The 17,790-nt window shown below is 60.3% G+C and overlaps 1 protein-coding gene across 1 annotated transcript in view; it reads left to right on the top strand.

The window, feature by feature from the left end:
- Positions 1-3,338, top strand: part of NTSR1 (neurotensin receptor 1) — a 51,172-nt gene extending 47,834 nt beyond the window's left edge. The window contains exon 4 of the mRNA XM_055265430.2: positions 607-3,338. Within this exon, the coding sequence (XP_055121405.1) occupies positions 607-856 (250 nt within the window). The 3' untranslated portion in view covers positions 857-3,338. The remainder of the gene's footprint in view (positions 1-606) is intronic.
- Positions 3,339-17,790: the final 14,452 nt, after the last annotated feature.

Here is a 17,790-nt window from a genome sequence, read left to right as displayed (position 1 = left end):
ACAGATCTGCAAAAGGCAATGCAGGCGGCTGCAAGGAGAGGCAGGGACAGACAAGCAGAGCCCACACCCTACCTAAAGAAGCCCAGGCTGGCTGGGCGCAGTGGCTCCCGCCTGTAATCCCAGCGCTTTGGGAGGCCGAGGCGGGTAGATCACGGGTCAGGAGATTGAAACCATCCTGGCTAACACGGTGAAACCCCATCTCTACTAAAAATACAAAAATTAGCTGGGCGTGGTGGCGGGCGCCTGTTGTCCCAGCTACTCAGGAGGCTGAGGCAGGAGAATGGCGTGAACCCGGGAGGTGGAGCTTGCAGTGAGCTGAGATCGCACCACTGCACTCCAGCCTGAGGGACAGAGCGAGACTCCGTCTCAAAAAAAAAAAAAAAAAAAAGAAACCCAGGCTGGGCAGGAGCACGACCAGAACTTGCAGCTGCTCAGGAGAAGCCAGATCCTGGAGCTCTTATGAAATGTCCCCAAACAACCATTCTCAAGTGGTGTTTTAATTAGCGTCTGAGCCACCACGTCCCTCGGCCGCTGTGGCCCCGGCTGTCACCCTGCCTTGGGGCCAAGAGTTCTGTCTGGAATCTGAGCGCCCCTCTCTCCCCGCAGGTTCCTCTATGACTTCTACCACTACTTCTACATGGTGACCAACGCACTCTTCTACGTCAGCTCCACCATCAACCCCATCCTGTACAACCTCGTCTCTGCCAACTTCCGCCACATCTTCCTGGCCACGCTGGCCTGCCTCTGCCCTGTGTGGCGGCGCAGGAGGAAGAGGCCAGCCTTCTCGAGGAAGGCCAACAGCGTGTCCAGCAACCACACCCTCTCCAGCAACGCCACCCGCGAGACGCTGTACTAGGCTCTGCACCCCGGAACGTGTCCAGGAGGAGCCTGGCCATGGGTCCAAACAGACAGGGCAGCCCCCACTCGGAAGCCTTGATGGGGGTCAGGCAGAGGCCAGCCTGTGCTGGAGTCTAAGGCCTGGGACCCCCCTCCCAGCCCCCAACCCCTGTTTCTCATCAGTGTCTCCCGGGCTTGTCCCCACCTCCTCCCCACCCCTCCCCCATCTCCTCTTTGAAAGCCAGAACAAGAGAGCACTCCTCTCTCAGATAGGAAAGGGGCCTCTAACAAGGAGAAATTCGTGTGCAGCAAAAGGCAGTTTTCTTTGTTCTCAGACTAATGGATGGTTCCAGAGAAGGAAATGAAAGGTGCTGGGTGGGGCCGGGCCTCGGGCGGCCAGGCTGCTGTTCCCATGTCCACATCTCTGAGGCCTGCACCCCCTCTGTCTAGCTCGGGGAGTCCAGCCCCAGTCCCGCAGGCTCTGTGGCTTTGGGCCTTGCGTGCAGACCCTGCCGTGCAGACCCACCCCCCCCTCCCTCAGGCAGTTCCAAGAAAGCTCCCTGACTCGCCCCTTCAGGCCCGGCAAGCTGGGGTCCTACTGCCGTGGGGATTCCCTCCCACCACCCTCGCCACAGGCAGCTGCGGACCCCAGAGGGGACCACAAGCCCAAAAAGGACAAACATGGGCTGGCCTGGAATCGCCCAGACCCCAGCCTCCCCTCCTCCCTCCCATCCTCACCCAGGCCAAGGCCCGGGAGCTCTGCCAGGACACCACGTGGGAGGAGGCTCAGGTCTCAGCCTCAAGATCTTCAGCTGTGGCCTCTCGGGCTTGGCAGAAGGGACGCCGGATCAGGGGCCTGGTCTCCAGCACTTGCCCAGGTGGCCGTGGCCAGGATGGGGTGCGCGTTCCGTGTGCTTTGCTTGTGGCTGTGCAGGCTGAGGTCTGGCAGCCAGGCCCAGAGCTGGCTTCAGGGTGGGGCCTTGAGAAGGAGAATGTGGGACGCAGTGATGGTGCCTGGTCCCTGAGTAAGATGCCAGGTCCCAGGAACTCAGGCTTCAGGTGAGAAGGAGCCGTGTGTCCAGGCACTGCTGGCCGGCAGCCCTGGGCTGAGGCACAGATTCATTTGTCACCCTCTGGCGGCGGCAGCCCTGGCCCCAGCCTCCAAGCAATTGAAAAAGCTGGCGCCTCCTTGGTCTCTAGGATCCAGGCTCCACAGAGCACACGACTGGCCAGGCCCCTGGCTTAAGAAGGTCACCTGAGCCTGAGAGAAGACAGTCCCAGGAGAAGCTGGCCGGGACCAGCCAGGAGCTGGGAGCTACAGGAAGCAAAAGTCAGCCTTTTCTTCGAGGGATTTCCCTGTCTCAGAGCAGCCTTTGCCCTGGGGAAATGGGCTCTGGGCTGGCTGCCTGCACCGGCCACGTGGACCCAGGACCCGGACACCTGGTCTTGGGCTGCGTTCAGCCACTTTGCCTTCTCCGGACTCAGTTTCCCCGTCTGTGAAATGAGAGTCGAATGCTACAGTATCTGCAGTCACTTGGATCTGGCTGTTGAGTTGATGGGTTCCTTGAACCCCACAAAATCCCTCTCCAACCACAGGACCCTTCGGCTCACCAAGAACGGGGCCCGGGGGAGTCAGGCCCATTCGCCGCACTTCCTGCCAAACTTTGCCTCCCACAAGCCTGGTCGTCAGCCAGGCAGCCCTCCCAGCGCCCAAGGGCCACCAACCCCAGGGAAACAGGGCCAGCACAGAGGGGCCTTCCTCCCCCACAGAGCTCCCATGACATGGTCTGCTCTGGGCAGAGGAGCTTTGCTGCCAGCCAGGGATGTCCAGAGGTCAGTGCAGCCCCTACCCCTGCTCACGAGTGGGCTCAGAGTTTAGCAAATGCTAAGGCCCCTCAGGCTGGGCTCTGAACGAGGACCTGGACTCAGAGCCAGACAGGGCAGCGTCAGACCCTTCTCTGGGGCTCCTGGACCTTGGGCCATAACTTCTGAGCCTCGGTTTCCCCATCTAAGAAACAGGTGTGGTCGTTCCACCCTCGCAGCTGGATGGGACTGTCCTGGAGGACCCACCTGGAACAGACGGATGGTGTCTCAGGATGGTGCTCTGAGAGAGGGCAGAGTGGATGCCCCACTGTCCCAGACCCTCGGTAGACATGAGGTCTCCGGGGCGGGGTCTGTGGCTGGGACTGAAGTCGGCTTTTCCTGTGGATGTCTTGATGCTCCTATCTGTGCACTTACTGTAGGTGGGGACACATGTCCACGCACCACAGACACACCCACGACACCTGATCTCGTATCACTAGCTTGCGGCCAGGTCATGATGTGACCCCGGAAGCTGGCCCTGCGTGCCATGAGTGCATCGGTCATGGAGTCCAGAGCCCCTGAGCTGGCCCCCGGTGACGACGCAGGCCTCACAGCTCAAACACCCACCCCCACTCCCGCCATCTGCAGTTCATGAAAACAAACCCCGTGTATCTCTCAATAAAGGTGGCCGAAGGGTCTTCGATGTGGACTTGAGTGTTGAGGGCCTGCACGTGCCCACCCACCCACTCAGTCATTCACTCATTCATTCAGACACGCACCGACGCAGCAGCCAGCCTGCACTGGGCCTCTTACCAAACTCTACAGGGCTCTGATCCCAGAAGCTGGCGGGTGGGGAGCGCCGGGATCCCTCTGCTCGCAGCCCACCCACCCTCCCTAGTGCTTCAAGGAGCAGTGGGCCCCCTGCAGGGCCTAGTGACCACCGAGGGGCCTGTGTGGGCAAGTCCTCACCGTCTCCTGAGCTTCAGTCTCCTGATCTGTGAGCTGAACACAGAGGAGGCTCAGTGAAGCGGGGAGCCCGGGGTCCCATGACCACTCAGCTCAGATCTCCATGGCCCCCTCTAGCCAGCCCAGGGGTCCTGGGGTTGTGGGGGAGGGGCCATGGCCCCATTGAGGCCTTAGCAGTGGACAGATAGGCCCGGGTGCAGCACCGAGCCTCTGGCCCTGCCTCCTCCTCCCTGCAGCACTTAGAGATTCTCTAAGCATTGTTTTCCTGTGCCTGGGGGCTGAGGACTCCTTCCTTCGGGGGCAGCGGGGTGGCAGCAGGGCTGGGAGGGGTCTGGGTGAGGGTGGGGAGATAAACTATAACCCTGATCATCTAAAGGGGTCTTGGCACACGCTGCCAGGCGCCTCCCTCCCAGCACCCAGCACTCACCTTTACCTGCCCTCCCAAGGGGCGCTGCCCCAGATCCCCACCAGGCTCAGCCTGTCCTTATCTGTGCTTAAAGTGTTAGTGGCCACAGCATCTCCTGGTAACAAAGATCCCCACACCTTAACCCAAAGGACAGCAGAAACACAGGACAACTCCACCCACCCTAGGGGCATGGTCCCCCACCTTCCCCTCCAAGCCGCACCTGCCCAGCTCAGAGGTGGGGATGGCTAGAGAGAGGACTCCTGGGCCCCCGATTCAGAAGAGGCTGCAGGGCCTCTGGGAAGACTGTCTCACCCAACAGCTGCTCTCTCCAGGAAGCCTTAAACCCCCAACAGAGGGAAGCCAGAGCCAGGAGGAGGCCGGATGGGGGCGAGGAGAGCCTGCTGCCTCGGGGTCCCCCTTCCCCTCGGCTGTGCGTGGCCACAAGGTGGGCACAGGGAGAGGGCACCCACCATGTGGAGCCCTTGGGGGGCCTGTGTTGTGCACCCAGAGGCTGAGTGGTGAGCACGGGGTGAAGAGGGGATGCCAGCTCTTCCCCTGGCAGCACAGCACAGCGCAGCCGTGAGGGCGCAGGTGCTGACACACAGGGTCCTGGGCAGGACCCCAGCTCTGCCACTGTGAGCTGGGACGTGGGATAAGGTGGAAGTTAGCACTCAGGGCCCTGCCCGCAGGACCAAGGTTGGCCCCTTCAGGGGAGCTGGGAGGGAGGCGGAGGCTGCCTTCCTTGGCTTCTGGCCTTGGCAGCCAGGCCAGTGTCCCTCCTGGCCCAGAGCAGCACCCGGGCCCTCGACTGCTGCCCTCCACGGGCTGCTGCCTGAACCTGTCCACACCCCCTGAGCCTTCAGAGGAGGACAGTGGCCCGATTTGTCCCCACGGTTTGACACTCCATGATGTTTAAGATTAAGGAACTGGTGTCAATCATGAGCCTTGTGCCTGGCTGCCCAACTCCTTCTCCGCCCCGGCCTAGTCTGAGCCCCCTCCACCAAGAGCAGAGCCTGGTGCCACCCCCTCCTGTCACTCTGGAGGTGGCCCAGGGTATAGCACTGCCTGCAACCAGGTTCGTGCTCTCCTCTCCACTCTAGAGCCTCTCTCCCCTCCAAGCCTCTCCCTGGTCTGAGCCTCCCTCCCCTCTGAGCCTCCCTCCCCTCCGAACCTCCCTCCCCTCTGAACCTCCCTCCCCTCTGAGCCTCCCTCCCCTCCGAACCTCCCTCCCCTCTGAACCTCCCTCCCCTCTGAACCTCCCTCCCCTCTGAGCCTCCCTCCGAGCCTCCCTCCCCTCTGAGCCTCCCTCCCCTCCGAACCTCCCTCCCCTCTGAGCCTCCCTCCCCTCTGAGCCTCCCTCCCCTCTGAGCCTCCCTCCCCTCCAAACCTCCCTCCCCTCTGAGCCTCCCTCCCCTCCGAACCTCCCTCCCTCTGAGCCTCCCTCCCCTCTGAGCCTCCCTCCCTCTGAGCCTCCCTCCCCTCTGAGCCTCCCTCCCCTCTGAGCCTCCCTCCCCTCCGAACCTCCCTCCCCTCTGAGCCTCCCTCCCCTCCGAACCTCCCTCCCCTCTGAGCCTCCCTCCCCTCCGAACCTCCCTCCCCTCTGAGCCTCCCTCTGAGCCTCCTCCCTCTCCTCTCTTCTGCCTGCTCCTCTCTCTCTCTGCTTCCTCCCTGGAGCTGGGGGCTGTCTCTCTGACTGCATCTCTGGAGGAGGAGGAAGAGGATTGGGAGACAGGAATTTAAGGGCAGATTCTGCCAGGCATCGCCCAGGAGCCCTGGCTGAGCCCAGCTGTGTGTAGGGAGCCTCCGGCAGCCCTGGGGCTCAGCATCCTTTGGCCATTGTTCCCGTTTGACTGGCCCAGGAAGCCAAGGCTCTGGTAACCTGCCAGGGACCCACAGCCTCCCTAAGCTTGAGAACCATGGTCCTATCAACCCTCATGTGCCCCTGGTGACCCACCCTACAGGCCCACAGGCCAAAGGCGAGCTCCACCTGTTTCACAGCTGGGGAGGCCAGGGAGGGGGAGAGCTGCATGGAGCTGGTGTTGGTTCTGCCCTCGCCATTGTGGGACCTTCAGAAGACCCCACCTCCCAGGGACTGTGACCTCTCCTGGGGAGGGCATGCCTCCTCAGGAGCTGCCAGTTGAGAAGAGCCCACAGCCTCCAGCACACCAAGAGCCAGGAGCAGTGAGAGGGCGGAGCCAGGCTGCTGCCCCAGGGGCTGGTAGGGACCACTGATGGCAGTGGCAGGAGGAAGCTCCAGGCTGCGGGGCTCAGAGACGGATGAAGGACAGGGTATGGGTTGCTTTACCCCCAAATCAGAGACACTCACCCGGCAGGAGGCCCTGCATGCCCAGGCCCTCCCACCTCAGCCTCAGACGCCAAGCTGTGTAGACACTGTGTCCAGGCTACACCCAGAACCTCCTGGGGTCTGCTTCAGCCTCCGGGAACCATTTGGCTCCTCTCTTCCCCCTGGGGGGCATGGGGAGAGCATGCCAGGGAGGAACGCTGGTTGGGCAGCCAGGCAGAGGTGGATGTGGCGGGCTCTGACCCCAGGCAAGTTGACCAAAAGGGTGGCCGCAGCACGGTGGGCTCTGCAGGAGACCCCCAGCACGCTGGTCAGGCTGAGGGGCAGGGCTGGGGTGCAGGTTGGGAGGGCAGAGGTGAAGGAGCAAACACAAGGCATGGGGGGTCTCGGATGACGGGCACCCTCCCCCACCCACCCGTTCAGATCTTCGCCCTCATTCCCCATGGCAAATTTTCACACAGGCTGTTAGCCAATAGCTATTCTTTAACTCTGGCTACATTTTTAAAGTAAAATTATTGGATTCAGACAACATAGTTCTCCTTAAAGTAAGAAAGTCTGTGCCTAAGGCCGGGAGGAATAAGTACCATTTGGTGGTGAGTGAGTTTCAGTACCACCCCAATAAATCATGGGGTGCCACGTGGCATGGAGGCAAACCCAGCTCAACAACCGAGAGAACACAGTCGCTGCCCCCTCCTCCTGCCCGCCCTCCTCCTTCCACTCCGTGCTTCCCTCTGAGCCCCCCACCCTCCCTTCCAGAAGCCCCCCGAGCCCCACAGCTCTGGGGTCTTTCTTACATTGACTACCATCCCTACTGGCTTCCATTTGGTTTCTCCCGGCTTTTCGCACACACATGGCTCTTCATGACTGAGGCCCAGCAAGCGGGAACAGCCTGAGGTCCCTGTGGTCTTTCCAGTTCTGCCTCTCTCTAGGGATCCCTGGGCTCTGTGCCAAGGAGGGAGGAGCCGCAGCAGCAAGGCAACAAGGTCAGCCTCCTCCTGGGTGGGCAGGTGGGAGCAGTGGGAAGATGCGTGGGGACTGAGGACACACCAAGTGTCCTTCATAAACACCCCGCAGGATCCGCAGCCACACACACATCAGTGTTTAAAGAACTGAACAAGGCTGGGCGCAGTGTCTCACGCCTGTAATCCCAGCACTTTGGGAGGCCAAAGCGGGCGGATCACTTGAGGTCAGGAGTTTGAGACAAGCCTGGCCAACATGGTGAAACCCCGTCTCTACCAAAAATACAAAAACTAGCCGGGCATGGTGGTGGGCGCCTGTAATCCCAGCTACTTGGGAGGCTGAGGCAGGAGAATCGCTTGAACCCAGGAGGCGTAGGCTGCGGTGAGCTGAGGTTGCACCACTGCCCTCTAGCCTAGGTGACAGAGCGAGACTCCATGTCAAAGATAGACAGAAAGAGAGAGAGAGAAGAAAGAAAGAAGAAAGGAAGAAAGAGAAAGAAAAAGAAGAAAGAAAGAAAGAGAGAGAGAGAGAAAGAAAGAAAGAGAAGAAAGAAGGGAAGAAGAAAAAGAAAGAAAGAAAGAAAGAAAGAAAGAAAGAAAGAAAGAAAGAAAGAAGAAAGAAAGAAAGAAAGAGAAAGAAAGAAAAAGAAAGAGAAAGAAAAGGAAAGAAAGAAAGAAAAGGAAAGAAAGAAAGAAAGAGAGCGGGAGGGAGAGAAGGAGGGAGGGAGGGAAGGAGGGAAGGAAGGAAGGAGAAAGAGAGAGAGAGGAAAGAAAGAAAGAAGGAAGGAAGGAAAGAAAGAAAGAGAAAGAAGAAAGAAAGAAAGAAAGAAAGAAAGAGAGAGAGAAAGAAAAGAAAGTAAGTTGGAAGGAAAGGAAGGAAGGAAGGAAGGAAAGAAGGAAGGAAGGAAAGAAAAACCCAGCCACCATCTGCTTCTGAGCTGATGAGGACGTCCCTCCCAACCCCACAGGAGGACGAGAAGACACCCCCACAGCAGGACACCCCCGAGGGCTGACAGCCCCACAGAAGTGCCTTCTGCGCCAGGTGTGTCCCTGCCTCATCCCCCTTCCCACCTCCCTGCCTCTGCCTCCATCTCACATAGCAGGGTCTTCCAAACGCCCCTGCCCAGCCCCAAGCCACTAGGGCAGAGGCAGGGCCTTGTTGACAGCCAAACGCTGTCCTCTGGGGGACAAAGAAGAAAGCCCTTTTCCCAACCACAGGCCTCCAGTGCTCCTGCTGCCCCTGTTCCGTGTGTCTCCTGGGCAGGCAGATGGGCGGGCTCACGTCAGAACCACCAGGGAGCCTGTTCCAGACCAGCTTCCCAGACCCCAGCTGAGCCCCAGGCGATCAGAAGGTAGGGTGGCCTGGGAATCTGCATGTCAACAACTTATCCAGGAGAGTCAGATGCACCCTGGGGTGGGAGACCCACCTCCCTATACCTTCCCATCCATCCATCCATTCATTCATTCATCCGCTCAGTGCTCCTCGGGACCTGGCTGACTCGGCACCCCCGTGGCTGGCACAGAACGGAGGGTGTGAGGCTCTGCTGCCCCAGCCCCTGCAGGGAATTCTCACCACCCCCGTTCACTCCAGGGCATAGGAGATCACTGCACCCCAACCCGAGCAACACTGACGTTGACGAGAACATCATAGGAATGGAAATACAATCGTGGAATTCCAGCTCAGTCATGGAGCGGGAAGATCTGGGGACACTGGCGGGGCAGCCTGCCCCAGGCACCCTCAAACTCCAGTCCCACGAAGCCAGAGCCCGGGTCAAGCCCCTCCCCACCCAGCAGGTCTGCTGAGCTCTGCCCTGTTCCAGCACAGAGACAGAAGCCCGTCGGCTATGAGGCCCACCCAGGAGGACAGTGCCGGCCCGTCGCCATCGTGAGGCAACAGGGGAGCTCTTGGGAGAAAATTCTATACACTCTAAATACGTCTGAAGGAAGAAAAGCCAGCCACAGCCACTGAGGCCTGAGCTTCCTGTACAGAAAATGTTCCCTCCCGCCTCCTCCCTCTCTCCCAGCTCCCCCACTCCCTGCAATTATGACTGGAATTCCAGTTTTTATCAGAGCACCATGGAAACCATGGCCAGGCTGCATTTATGAAGGGAATGACGCCAAGCAGAGGGAGAACCGGTGAGGGGAAGGCGGGGAGCCAGGGCAGGCAGCGAGAGCAAAGGCAGATGAGGAGGGGCTGGCACCCGCACGGCGCCTGCAGCACGTGGCGAGTGGGCCCTCCCCAGCACACACGCACGTACATACATGCACCCCATGCACATGCACACAGCATGCACACATGCAAGCACAAGCACACCCATGCACACACACCGTGCACATGTGCCAGCACATGCATACACACAGGCACACTCATATATACACACAGGCACACTTGTGCACATCATGCACCCACGGGCACACACACCATGTACATGTGCCAGCACATGCATGTGCACACAGACACACTCGTGTGTACACACAGGCACACGTGCACATACATGCACCCACATGCACACATTTACACTCAACTTGCACACACACATGCAAGTGCATATACACATGCCAGCACGCACACACAGGCATGGCATGCGAACATGAGTGCACTCACACAAGTGCTCACACCTGGGCACACTCAGCCTGCATAGGGCCTCCCATCTCACCAGGAAGGGCCCGTTCCTTGGGTCTGTGAGACCTGCCGCTTCTCATCCTGCCAGGCCAACTAACCAGGTGACTAGCAGAGCCACTGGGGACACCCCTAGCCAGGCCCAGACCCCAGCCAATGACCCAGGGCCTGGAGCAAGGCCCTCTCAGCTCAACCCCCGCCACCTGACCTGGTTCAAGACCCATGGCCACCAAGAGCCAGTCTGCAGCTGGGCAAAAAGGCAGGCGCCGGAGCCCTCAGGGTCAGCAGCTGTGTCTAGAGCTCTCTGGACAAAGGCCAGGCCAGGCACACTTCAGAAAGCACCTGCCTCCCACCCACTCTGGTCGGTCCCCCACCCCAGGCACCACGCGGCACTGAGGTCTCATCTCGGGCCCCTATGCCAGCTCTTGGCCAGCCCTGTCAGGATGGGGCAGAACCCTGGGGGTAGGGGGGTCCCGTGGCTGGGCCACCATGCTGCAAGTACAGCAGTGAGGATGACCGCTAGGAAAGGACATTGACGGCAATAGGGGGCTCTCTGCCTGGGTCGGGGTAGGCCGGCTGTCAGGCAGTCGCACCCCCAGAGTGGCCTCGTTTGTTATCCCCACAGGCAGGAGTTGGATAAATACTCAGCCTCCTTCCCACTCCAGGGGAGTCACTGGAAGGTGCCCAGCAGGAGCACTAACCCATCAGCCCTTCCAGGCGCGCCCCCTTCCCTACTCCCTGTCTTCCTGGGTCACCTCCCAAAGAAATGAATGGCTTCCACGTCAACCCTGGCCTCGTTCTGCTTCCAGGGAGAGTCAGCCAAAAACATCAGGAGACAGCCATGGTGTGGGGAGCGTGAGGACCCGGACCCAGACGCCAGCACTCCAGCCTGAGGACCCGGACCCAGACGCCAGCACTCCAGCCTGAGGACCCAGACCCAGACCCAGACGCCAGCACTCCAGCCTGAGGACCCGGACCCAGACGCCAGCACTCCAGCCTGAGGACCCGGACCCAGACCCAGACGCCAGCACTCCAGCCTGAGGACCCAGACCCAGACCCAGACGCCAGCACTCCAGCCTGAGGACCCAGACCCAGACCCAGACGCCAGCACTCCAGCCTGAGGACCCGGACCCAGACCCAGACGCCAGCACTCCAGCCTGAGGACCCAGACCCAGACGCCAGCACTCCAGCCTGAGGACCCAGACCCAGACCCAGACACCGGCACTCCAGCCTGAGGACCCAGACCCAGACCCAGACGCCGGCACTCCAGCCTGAGGACCCAGACCCAGACCCAGACGCCAGCACTCCAGCCTGAGGACCCAGACCCAGACCCAGACGCCGGCACTCCAGCCTGAGGACCCAGACCCAGAGGCCAGCACTCCAGCCTGAGGACCCAGACCCAGACCCAGACCCAGACACCGGCACTCCAGCCTGAGGACCGAGACCCAGACCCAGACGCCGGCACTCCAGCCTGAGGACCCGGACCCAGACCCAGACGCCAGCACTCCAGCCTGAGGACCCAGACCCAGACGCCAGCACTCCAGCCTGAGGACCCAGACCCAGACGCCAGCACTCCAGCCTGAGGACCCAGACCCAGACGCCAGCACTCCAGCCTGAGGACCCAGACCCAGACGCCAGCACTCCAGCCTGAGGACCCAGACCCAGAGGCCAGCACTCCAGCCTGAGGACCCAGACCCAGACCCAGACACCGGCACTCCAGCCTGAGGACCGAGACCCAGACCCAGACGCCGGCACTCCAGCCTGGACGCCCGCTCACTGGCATGCGCACAGGTGAATATAGAGGGAGGCAGGGGAACTAGGAAAGGAAGAGGAGGTCCCCTGGAGGGAAAGGCGAGGAAGCTGAGGCCTGGAGGGAGCAGATGGGAGGAATGTTCTGGGCAAAGAGACAAGCTCCTGGCCCTGTTGTTACCATGGCCCAGGGATCCCCTCACCCAGCTGACAGCACAGCCCCACAGAGCCCCCAGGTGAGGGCCTCATCCCCACAGAGCCCCCAGGGAGGGTCCCCCCTCACACAGCCCCCAGGTGAGGGCCTCATCCCCATCCCCACACAGTCCCCAGGAAGGGGCCCCCCTCACAGAGCCTCATGCCTGCAGACAGGGCCAGGTGAGGTGGACATCTCTTGCACCTACACATCCTCGCAACAGGAGGATGCATGTCGTACAGATGGGGAAACTGAGGCTGGGAAAGGGAGTGTGACCTGCCCATGATCCCAGAGGTGTGGCTGCCAGAGCTGGAACTAAAACCGGGGTCCTTTACCAAATCCAGATGTGACTCGAAGTCCTGAGTACACGAAGGTCACATGAGGACAGAGGCTCCTGGGGCCTGCACGAACCACAGTTCCGGGCACGCCAGCTCCAGCAGGTGCGCACACTCCACCAGGGCCTGTCCCCACATCTACCCTGGGACAGAGGCTCTCACCCCATGCAGCCGCACAGAGAAAGACCACCCCCGATTCGCACCTGCAGAGGTGCCCAGCGGGGTCCCGCCTCCCCAGGGACAGCAAGTCACACCTGCCACCTGCCAGGGCAGTCACACTGCCCACCCACAGGAGCCACAGGAGCTTTGCTCTCCTAAAAATCATGTTGTTGGAAGACCAGAGCCTTCGGGGGCTTAGTTATGCTCTGAGGGTCCTAAAGCCACGCGAGGGTAACTAAGGCCACCACGGTCCCCCACTCAGGCGGGGGAGGGAGGGCAAGAATGTCATTGAAGGTGGCAAACAAGGAAAAACAAGGAAGGGGGTCTCTGCCCTCTCAGGGGTCTCTGCTCTCTCGGGGGCCTCTGACCTCTCTCAGGGGTCTCTGCCCTCTCAGGGGTCTCTGGCCTGTCACGGGGTCTCTGCTCTCTTGGGGGTCACTGGCCTCAGAGGTCTTTGCCCTCTGAGGAGTCTGTGCCCTTTCCAGGTCTCTGCCCTCTCCAGGTCTCTGCCCTCTCCAGGTCTCTGCTCTCTTGGGATCGCTGCCCTCTGGGGGTCTCTGCCCTTTCCAGGTCTCTGCTCTCTAGGGGTCTCTGCCCTCTCAGGGGTCTCTGTTCTGGGGGTCTCTGCCCTTTCCAGGTCTCTGCTCTCTAGGGGTCTCTGCCCTCTCAGGGGTCTCTGTTCTGGGGGTCTCTGCCCTTTCCAGGTCTCTGCTCTCTAGGGGTCTCTGCCCTCTCAGGGGTCTCTGTTCTGGGGGTCTCTGCCCTTTCCAGGTCTCTGCTCTCTAGGGGTCTCTGCCCTCTCAGGGGTCTCTGTTCTGGGGGTCTCCTCTGCTCTCTAGGGGTCTCTGCCCTCTCAGGGGTCTCTGTTCTGGGGGTCTCTGCCCTCTCAGGGGTCTCTGCCCTCTGGGGGTCTCTGCCCTCTCAGGGGTCTCTGTTCTGGGGGTCTCTGCCCTCTCAGGGGTCTCTGTTCTGGGGGTCTCTGCCCTCTCGGGGTCTCTGTTCTGGGGGTCTCTGTTCTGGGGGTCTCTGTTCTGGGGGTCTCTGTTCTGGGGGTAGTCTCTTCTGTCTCAGTGCCGTGTCCCTGCCCTGCCTTTCTCCTCTCTGTTCGTCCTAGGCTCCCAGGACCTAAGCTGGCCTTGGATGAACCCAGTATGGTGCCTCTCCTGCCTGTCTCGGGGCATCTGGGCACCGCCAGCGTCCTGTGACTGGACTCTGGTCAAGGAGCTTGGTGTGGATAACAGGAAGTTTTAGAAGCTTCCCACCTTTCCCAGAGGTCTTAAAGGGACTGAGGGGAACGCCCAACCCAGCCACAGCCGTCCAGGGCTTTGTTTCTCTGACATGCCTTACGAGGGGACAGAGTGGCTGCCGAGGGGACGGAGCCTGCCGTGTCCCGTGTGCAGTGGCGGACCACTAGGCAGAGCGCCATGGGGAGTGTCCAGAGATCCAGCATGGGAAGAGCCCCCTGCCACTTCCAGCAAGGAGCACACAGGCGCGTCCGTTCTTTCTGCCCCACACTTTCTAGGGACAGCCGGCCGAGCACCTGGTGTGCTCCGTCCCAGCACGGGTTCTGCAGCCTCCGTCCCATGTGCGGCCTGCCCGGACGCTCACTCCTCCATGTACGGCTCACCTGGACCCTCGCTCCTCCGTGTGCAGCTCGCCTGGACCTTCGCTCCTTTGGGCCGTCACTCTCCCTACTTTGCAGACCTGGAACGCCATCCCTGCCCCAGCTCCACTGCCCATGGGTGGCCATCCAGGAGCCACAGTGGAGTACACGCTGCACTGTGATGCCCAGGGGCCCTCTATCACGGCAGGACTACCCAGCGCAGTGTCCCCGGGGGTCACCACCCCAGCCCTCAGCGGCCTGCCTCTCTAGGCATTGCACTGGCAGAAGAAAATGTCCTCGTCCAAGGTCATGGCTACCAAGGTCTCCAGGATCATCCTCGGGAAATGCCCGCCTGGCCCCACCTGGCCACCCTGCCCTGTTTGCCCCGTCACCCCGCACCACTGCACTCCAGCCTGGGCGACAAGCAAGACCCCGTCTCAAAAAACAAAAGAAAAGAAAAGAGAAAAAGAACTCTATGTCCTCCATTTCAAATGCAGGGAGAGTCTCTCGGTTTAAACCGCAAGTGCCCTTCCCAACTCGGCAGATGCGCCCCAGTGAAGAGCATTTTCATGACTTGGGAACAGGACACTCACCTTGTCACTAGGCAGGGCTGGACTCACCGGCTCGGGGGCGCCCAGACAGGAGACAAAGCACTTTCCCACGGCATATGGACGGCTTCCGTGTGCCGCATGACCGGCCAGTGTGAGAAAAACGCAACCCCCAGTGACTGCTGGAGAGGACAATTCAGCCAAAAATCAAACTGCCACCATCATCTGCTGAGACCTTGATTTCACAGGGCCTGGTGGTGCTGAAATACTCAGAACATCTTGAATGAATGAATGTCCACTTCCTTCACCAGCTCTGTGCTGGGGAGGGGCAGGGCCTGTGTCTGATCAGGAGTCCCTCCCCCGGGGACCAGGCTGGAACCCCTTATAGTGATCAGGAGACACAAGAGACACCCTGAATGACGACGCCGAGCTCTTTCCAATCTCTTGCAGGTCCCAGCAAGCACAGTGAGCACATCGTTCCTTGTGCTCTGGGCAAACCCCTGCGGCATCAGCTCCTACTGTGAAATTGGTGTTTCTGGGTCACAGGGTTTGTGCCTTTGTGATTTTGTTGCTATTGCCAAATACCCCCTGCAGAATTGTGCCAAGGCATCTCCCCACCAGCCTGAGCGTTTGCAATGAAACGCTGTAGCTCTCCTGACACTTCTGCCAGCGTATTCCACAGCATGCTCTCTTTGCCACATTAATCAACAGGAGCTCGGAGGAAAACTGGAACTTCAGGCTGAGCCATTTCCTGCAATCTGAAAAATGGGTGTGGCCTTCGGACACAGGGTGGTCCCTTGCCAGGGACTGGAGGGAACTGGTTCAATTCCCCGCTCCTGGGCTTCCTGGTGTGCAGCGTGAGCGATGCTCACCCCAGGGTGGCTGGGAAAAAACACTGGTCCGCTCTGAGCATTCCTTTCAGTGATGGCTGTTCTTGTGCCAACTCTAAAATACTAAACCGTTGGGAGAAGCTTCAAGGGAACAGCACCTGGGGAGGGGCAGCGGCGGGCTCCGGGTTGCCCAAGGCTGTCAGGGAGAGGAGGAGACCCCAGTCCAGCCCAGCCTTGCGCCCACAGTGGGGGTTCCAGTTGTGAAGGGGCTCCAAGTGCCTTGTTTCATCCTTTGCTTGATAATGAATCACCTCCGGGAGGTGCCAGCTGTACTGCGCACCTGCAGCTCCACACCCTCTATGCACCAGCCCCTCCACTCTTTGGACTCTTTGACAGGGAACCCCGAGGGGACAGTGAGCAGGCCTGAGGCTGTTCCAGGCTGCAGGGGGGGCACCTGGGCCAGCGTCCCCACCTGCTGCCCTCCCCGGCTTCCAACTTGCTGTGTGCACCTTAACAACATGGACAGTCTTTTTCTTTTATTATAAAAGGGATTCATTCTCTCGTGAAGATTTAAATATGAAAGAGTGGATCATACAGAGTGAAGTCGCCACTAATCCCACCCGGTGATGACAGCGGCCGACAGATGGGCGAGCGTAGAGCTCAGACATTGCCAGCAGCCTCGGATCCTTATATACCCAGAGCACGGCTCACACGCCACTGCCCTGCTGGCTCTGTCAGCCACACGGTCCTCGGCGACACCTGGGGCTCTCCCTCCTTCCTTTGTGTGCACAACCTCAAAGCCACTTTTTCCAGACTTGGCGTTAAGATGATTTTCTGACACGTTGATGCTTCTGAAGCACAAGGAGGGCCCTGTCTCCACGGTGTCCAAGCAGAGGCTGACGTCCTTTCAGGAGGGAGGTGATTCGGGCGCAGCTGGGCTGGCGGGAGGCATGGAGGCTGAGTACCCTTCCTCACTGCTCTCTACCTGGAGAGGAAAACACGAGACCATGAGGCCGAGCTGGGGAAAGCTCCAGGGGGCTGCTCGGGCTCTGTGCTCCCTCCACTGGGGCAGGTGGAGGGCCCTGCGTGCTCCTTCCAGGCAGGGGCTGAGGGGACCGTGGTAGCCACAAAAGGGGTCTGTGTGAACAGAAGACCCCAGGACAAGGTGCCCCAGCACTCCCGCCCACCACCAAGGACAGGCAATTTTCAAACCTTCTCCCCAAACTACAACCTCAGGAAAAGGGGTGGAGAAAACTCCCTTTTTCTCTTTCAAAAGAGATTTGGTTTTCACCACCATGACAGGACAATGATGAGGGACGGAAGCTGTGGCTGGGCGTGGGAAGGCTGAGTGTGCAAATGTGGGTGGAGTTCTGAGGCCCTGCCGCCGGCCAGTCTTCCACTTGGCCCTTGTGAGGACCCACATGAGGGAGGTGTTGCTTCTGGGCTCAGAACCCAAGGCAGAGCCGGCTCGAGTCCCACCCCACGGATCACGAGCCCACACCGTGACCCCCTGAGTCCTGGTCACATGCAGAGGGAGGGTGTGCATGAGCCCGGGAGCTCCTGTCTCTGTCTTAACACGGTGAAACCCCGTCTCTACTAAAAATACAAAAAAAAAAAAAACTAGCAGGGCGTGGTGGCGGGCGCCTGTAGTCCCAGCTTCTCGGGAGGCTGAGACAGGAGAATGGCGTGAACCCGGGAGGCAGAGCTTGCAGTGAGCCGAGATCGTGACACTGCACTCCAGCCTGGGTGACAGAGCAAGGCTCCATCTCAAAAAAAAAAAAAAAGAGTGGAGCAGCTGGCAATCAGAGGGTCCCTTCAGTGTGGCCTTCTAGAAGAACGACGGCAACCAGGGCCTCGCGGGGGGAGATGCACCTGCTGGGGCTGAGGAGTGAAGCCAGCCCCTGAGACACATGCTCCCAACCCCGTCCTCCCCTCCCAAGGGAGGGGGAGCCTCCCGTTAAGCATCCAAGTCCCACGTCGCCGGCCGGCATCGGCTGCAGCTCTCCATGTGTGGAGACGTCTCATTCTGGCGTCTTCTTTACACAGGTCAGGGCTCACAGGCTCGGCTGTGTCTCATGACCCAACTCCTTTGAGTCCCTGAGATACCCAAGGACAAGGGCCCCAGAGAGTGTGAAAAGCTGGAGTAGGCGGGACAGAAAACAGGGTGCAGCGTCCCCCAGGGTGGCAGGTAGCCCAGCCCCAGGGACCCCACAGCCATGGCCACCTGTGTGAATGAGCCCCAGAAGCAGGGCAGTACACAGTCTGCGCGACTGTGCGGGGCAGCCCTGGGTCTCTGCCTCGGGGGAGAGATTGTTCCTTTGCCTTTTGTGGTTTCTAGAGGTTCCTGCCCTCCCTGGCTGCACAGCGTCTCCCAGCCTCTCTCTCCCTTCCGTCGTCCCCTCTCCTCCTCTGACCCTGACCTTCCCAATCCCTCTTAGAGGGGCTGTGATTAAACTGTGCCCACCCTGACCATCAAGGAT

This window comes from Symphalangus syndactylus, chromosome 24, assembly GCF_028878055.3.
Source record: "Symphalangus syndactylus isolate Jambi chromosome 24, NHGRI_mSymSyn1-v2.1_pri, whole genome shotgun sequence".
Lineage (NCBI taxonomy): Eukaryota > Metazoa > Chordata > Mammalia > Primates > Hylobatidae > Symphalangus > Symphalangus syndactylus.
Note: the sequence above shows the minus strand (reverse complement) of the source record. Positions and strands in the feature narration are given on the sequence as shown.